The following is a 6,487-nucleotide window of genomic DNA, read 5'->3' as shown; positions in this document are numbered from 1 at the left end:
GTAACCACCTATCTCACGGTTGTGAGACGTGGTTATGGCTGAAATTTTACCGCGATTTCGCTGGAAGCGGGTGCAATTTTTCAAATTAGCACCCGCTCCTGGCGAAATCCTGCGGTTGTCCTTATGACAAATTTTTAATTATATATTTGAGTGAGTCAGCAGTTCCAGGAAAGCGGAGAATGTGATGACTGAAAGTGAGAGTTTGGTGTACAATTATTTTGTTGAAGTGGGAAAGTCCCTAAGAATTTTAGAATAAAGTTTCGAATTTTAATTTTTCAAATCCGTATCCACATTTAAATTTTAATTGCGTATCTTTTGCTCCAGATAAGAAAAGTTCTAGCTTTTTTCGTTTTTGAATTATTGTTAAAAAACTGTTTTTTATCTTATTTAAATTCAGAAACTTGTAATATTTTGAAGTAAAATTCATTAGAAGTATGCATTGTCATCTTCTGCGACCGATGACATTAGTGAAGGTTAAAAGTGCTAGAAAAAGAAGTTAATAATTTTTTTCCAAGGCGTTGCACAATGTGTGCACAAAGAACTTTGATCGTTTCGCGAGTCAAGCGGATTTGGAGTAAGCCCAAACTGGCAGTGAGAAAGTTGGTCAAAATATTTAAAGAAGTTTCCTGCAAAGTTTTAGTTGAATTAAAATAGTAGTTAACACATTTTTAATGTTTTAATTCTCAGAAGCGATCGAGTATCTCCGGTGGCGTCTACGTCCCGTCTAGCAAGTCGTTGTTACCCCAGAGTTAAGTCATCTCTGTCTTAGTGTACTTTAGGTATGTTCTGATATTACATGATATTTTCTTTTTTATAAGTTACTAGCAGACCTGGACACGCGTAGATGTTGCTCAGTTTAAAATACGTTGAATTTATATTATACTAAACTTGGCGCCATGTATTGGCTACTCACCCAACCTCGAAAACGTAAAATGTTGAAGTTTTGGTCAATAAACTAAATTACACCGCCACCTGTTAGAAACTTATGGAGTATATAAATAAAAACATTTAATTTGCAATGAAAAAATACTCAGGTAATTAAGTCGGATAAAAAGTACCCGATCCTTTAAGTTGGACCAAATTACACACAGTATACAAAATTTCATCAAGATCGGTTAAGTAGTTTCGGAGTAGTTTGTTTTAAAGTGATAACTACGCTTTAGTTCAAAAAGGTCTGGTTAAGTCAACCTGAATATTCACTTGAAACTATCTTTTTAGGGAAAGTTACAACCAGAGAGATAGTGAGAATAGGGACTTCCATAGGAAACACACAACTATCAGTATGGTGGCGCTTCTGCAGTTCATTTCGGGTAGCTGTGTCTAACTCATAGCACCTCACGTATAAGAATTTTCACGCACACAGAAGAAATTTGTGGAGCGACATGTCGATTCGGCCAAGGATTTAATTTCCACTAGCGCTGTGTGCGGCGTACGTGGCCTCCGGAGAGAATATCGACGTTTGGTGATGTGTTAACAATTTTCTTTTTATAAAACAGTGTAATCGCGTTTCAAGGGAAACTAGGTAAATCAAATCTCACAGTGTTAATACAATTACAGAAGAGAAAAGTGCGAACAGTGTACCTTGTGCTGGAAGAACAGGTACAGAGCATCTCAAGGAAAACATACAAAATGCTACAACAACTATACAGAATAAGGTCTTTTTACCTACACCTCGACTCGGATACTTTTGCTTTAGAGTTTAATATTTCCCCTTTTGATTATGGTTTTTTTTTGTACATAATGAATTTAACGGGGATTTAAATTTAAAGTTCGAGCGTACGTTAAATGCCTGTGTCCATTTTATCTCTAATTTACCTAAATACGAATACATAACTCCATACAAATTTAAGGCTGGTCTGTTTAATGTTGCCAAAGGAAAGAAATTTTTTAAGTGTAATTTGCTCTACACTCTATTTCAGAACAAAGCTCCTGAGTATCTATTTAACCTCTTCCAATTTGCATAAAGAGACCTTCCAGCACAGTATAAGCTTCGTAAAAGACAAAATCCTGAAGATTCCTTTTCGCAGAACGTGTCAGCTTCAACAATCATTTAAAGTAAGAGGTACCCGGTTATGGGATAAAATACCATATGATACTAGAAATGCATCTTCCCTGTATCATTTTAAAAATCTTTTTTTCAAATATTTATATAATACTCCTAGCCAAACTCTTCAAATTACTCACTGGTAAAATTTTCGTATTTAATTTTCCAACATTTCATCTTCAAATTTCCTTTTGATTATATAAACTTTTGTAAATTATTATTTCTTATGTACACCGTTCTTCCTTCCTCATTTCTACCATGGAATGCACAAGAGCTAATATTTAAACACATCATTGCTTGATGCTTTAATCTCATACCTAATTTGACACGAATTCTGAGGTCGACTCAATTTATATTTTATATTTAGTTTATATATTTCATTATAAGATTAATCAAGTCCTCTACCGATTAGTGCTTGCACAAATGTTTAATGGCCTTGTCTTATCCTGTTACTTAGAGGGCTATTGAGCCCTAGGGAGTTTTCTTTAATTAATACAAATACAAAATGAGCCGAAAAAGTTTACGCAATTCTGAAAGTTTGCAGGTTATTTTGTTATTTCCTTTCCAATCTTTTGATATTTTCTCCTCGAAATATATTTATTCTCTGCATAAATTACGTAAACCTTTTTTCTGAAATTTTTAACCACTTACCCTCCTTTGTTAGGGTTTAAAAGTTTTGATCTCCCCCGCCCCCATTTTACATAATTTCTGCCAAATAAATTTTGTGGGTGAATATAGCGGTTATCCTCAACTGAAATAGATTCATTTTTAACCAAGAACTTGCATTTTATAGCAAAAAATATCAATTTTCTACAAAATACACGAGTTTTATACAAATTAAATAAATTCTCAACTAAATAGTTCAATCTAAAAACAAAAAATGACCAAATAGTTGAAATACCTACCATATTGTAAAATTTTCAAACCAAAAAGATGAATCTTCAACCAAAAATATACATTTTTAACTAAGAAACAACAAATTTTCAATAAGCAGTTCAATTTCTATCTAAATACCTACAATTGTTATCATATAGTTTAATTATCGACCAAAAAGATTATTTATCTACCAAAAAGGCGAATGTTCCAAAAATTACATAAATTTGCAACCAAAAAGTTTAATTTTCTACCAAATTCTTAATATTTCAGTTAAAAAATTAGTTTTCAACTAAATAAAAATGAATTTTCAACAAGTTAGTTGAATTTACAACCTAAATACTTAGAGGAGAGTACTCTAATATGAGATATTCTCGTAATATGAGATTGCGAGGTATCAGCTAAACTAAGAGACCAACTCTGTTCGTTCGATCACTAACTTGTAGCCCTTGAAGAAAGAGTAATTTCGTGGCATAGTCCATTTTTCATTGGGCTTCTAAAGATTATAGGCGAGCTTTTTGTGAAATCGATGGTGGTCGAGTTCTTGGAAGGGAATTCTTTAAACCCTCATTTATCATTCATTAAATATGTGTTTAGCAGTAAAGTTTGTCTGGAGTGATGGGGATTGAATAACTAAGTAAGAACATATCGATAGTGTTGAAGTTTTTCATTGTACAAGTCAGTCATAGTTAAGTGCATAGTTGCACGGTGTGGTTCTCATAATATGAGATACCGGTGGTTTTTATAACACTACTACTGGAAAAACTAAATATATCTAAATAGTAGTAAATGTATACTTCGGAGACATAGAATAAAGTTTTTTATTAAAAATAATACTTTATTTTGCATTTTATTAGTTATTTCCTGGTGTATCTCATATTATGAGAATAGTTTGACGAGTTTGGAAAAAGCACTTTTTTACATTTTTTGTATTTTCTGCATAAAAACATGTGTTACTTAAGCTCCTTATGGCAAACTAAATTTCCTTTAAAATAACCTATACTACTTTTAAATTCAGCCCATAAAATTCCGACAATCACGCCAGAGTTTGTATCTCATATTTGGGTACTCTTCTCTAATATTTTTTAATAGTTAATGTGTAAAATAAAAAATTAAGAATTCGTATTTTTTATAGAAAAGTAATCTCTTTGTTGAAAATTTAAACGATTTTGATTTAAAATAAAATTGGTTGAAAATTCAACTATATGGTAACAAGTTTAGGCAGTATAGGTAAAAATTTAACTGCTTTCTGGAAGATATGTTATTTCGTAGTTAAAAATGTATATTTTTGAGTTAAAACTACTTAATTTTGGCTTAAAAATTGTAATATTTGATAGGAAATTCAACTATTTCGTCATTTTTGTCATATAAAATGGGGGCGGAAAAGGTAAAAACTTTTGAACCCTTACAAAAATTATCTTTGATTAGCTTGTTTGACTCCATTTGCGACAGTGTTGAATAATTTTTCATTTAAAAAAACCAAGAAGTTTTTATTTCTAATAAAAAGTTACAACTTTTCAGCAATAGCCGTTTTCGATTTTTAGAAATCTGATATTTTTTCAATGTGCCCCCTTTCAAATTAATACTTTTAAAATGGGTATTTTTAAATTGCGATTTAAACCAATTGAAAGTTGGCTCTCTGTACTTAAAATCCTGTAAAAGAAGAAATATCCTGGCAAGAAAAAGTGGCCGAAACTTAACGTTCCTAAAAACTCTATATAGTTCAGAATCTGAAGACAATGACAGAGACCTAAAATTAAAATTAAAATTATTTATGTATTGTCAGTAAATAATAATCATCTGTAAAACATCAATATTTTGCAGAGAAAATATAGGAAGTTTGGAAAGAAAATAACCACATAACCTGCAAGAAAATAACTACATAACCTGCAAATTGTGAAAATTCCGTAAACGTTCCAACTCTTTCTTACAAAACCCGCACTTTTTTCTTCTGCAATTGTATTAATACTGTGTGATTTGATTTATGTAGTCTCCTTTGAAACGCCATTACACTGTTTTATAGAAAGAAATTAAGAACACACCAATAGCCGATATTCTCTCTAGAGGCCACATACGTCGGACCCGACGCCTATCTCCTGATAAAAATTATATTCACTATACTGATAGGTGTGCTTCTTATGGAAGTGCCTACTTTCAGTTTCCCTCTGTTAGAACTCTTATATTTCATGCATTTAATTAATCAATTAATATTTAATCAAAATTTGTGTTGAATATAGCATTTCCACTTTAATTTTTTATTTATTTATCTTATTAAGTTTATGTATTATGTTGTCATTTTAATACTAGTAATCATTTAACACTAGTGATCCTGAATTATCACTGTCAATTTAATGTAATTTGGAATGAGTCCTGATTTTTTTTATTTCAATTAAAAATGATCTGTATCTGTCCGGTCTCTTACCGGACAGGCATCAGTCTATACGTGGAAAAATCGATCGCGCCGAAAAATTAAAACATCCAAATTTTGTTAAATACTATTACAGTTATGCTAAAACTTTGCAGAAAACTTCTTTGAATATCGCGGAACAATTTATTCACTTTTTGTTGAAAGAAGAAGATGCGGAATTCAATTTACAATGTGGATATGTATTTAAAAAATTAAAATTAAAAACTTCATTCTCAAGTACTCAGGGTCCTCCCCACTCCCGCAAAGTAATCTATGTCTCCATTTTGCACTTAGTGTCTGAATTTCATTACTGTCATGAAAGCTGAAAGTTTTTATTACTATTTTTAACGTTTATAGTGTTGGAAATCTAAGGTCAGAGAGGTAGATGGAACAGAACGAGTAGGAAGAGGATGCGCAAAAACTGCTGAAAAAATGAGATTTTCTTGTACAAAAGCACAAAAATTTTCGAATCTCGAAAATCCGAAATTTGGGCCTCAATTCCACGTCGATTGTTGTCATACAGATTTATGTAACGATGGACCATTTCCAGTTCTAGACGATTTTACAACGGGTAAGAATATATATTTTTTAACTCATTTAATTCCATATTTTACCGTTTACAATACTTGAAATTAGAAATAAAGATTGTTTTTTCCAGAATAGACAGGGTAAAGGGTGTTGCGACCAGTTAAAAAAATATCAAGAAGAAATGTATAGACCTCAGGCTTACGCCACTGTTGACACCTTTTGACACTTATTTAACGATGCTGCTATTTAAAAAAAAATAACAATAATGTAACTATTTTTTTACTTTGCATTTGAATATAATTTCAAACCTATTCGCATGATTGACTAAAATTACATGCGCTATATAAAAAATTGAAATTTAAAAATATTTTAAAGTTTTGAAGATTTCAAAACATTCTAGGGGATCTCTAAAAATGTCAGAAGATACAATCTTTTATCCAACCTGTTAATTGCTGCTTTCCTCAAAAATCCCCTGCTGCATTCGTGGCCATTCTCACTTTTCCTTCCATTTTCCCCGTTAGCTTTGTACAAGCTGCCTCAGTCGAAAACCATTATCCCAAATGCTGAAAGCTATTTACTACTCATTCTTCGCTGCACACTTTCCAAATCTCCCCCTTGGTGCCCCCCCTTCCTAA

General features: G+C 31.8%; 1 protein-coding gene across 2 annotated transcripts in view; it reads left to right on the top strand.

Moving 5' to 3' along the window:
• LOC117177842 (activin receptor type-1-like) overlaps nt 1-6,487 on the top strand; it is a 123,908-nt gene that overhangs the window by 22,563 nt on the left and 94,858 nt on the right. For both annotated transcript variants that reach the window (XM_033368828.1, XM_033368826.1), the window contains exons 2-3: nt 1,219-1,241; nt 5,682-5,895. In XM_033368828.1, the coding sequence (XP_033224719.1) occupies nt 1,219-1,241; nt 5,682-5,895 (237 nt within the window). The remainder of the gene's footprint in view (nt 1-1,218; nt 1,242-5,681; nt 5,896-6,487) is intronic.

The sequence above is a fragment of the Belonocnema kinseyi genome, chromosome 8 (genome assembly GCF_010883055.1).
Source record: "Belonocnema kinseyi isolate 2016_QV_RU_SX_M_011 chromosome 8, B_treatae_v1, whole genome shotgun sequence".
In the NCBI taxonomy this organism is placed as follows: Eukaryota; Metazoa; Arthropoda; class Insecta; order Hymenoptera; family Cynipidae; genus Belonocnema; species Belonocnema kinseyi.
This window is presented reverse-complemented; position numbering and strand designations above follow the sequence as displayed.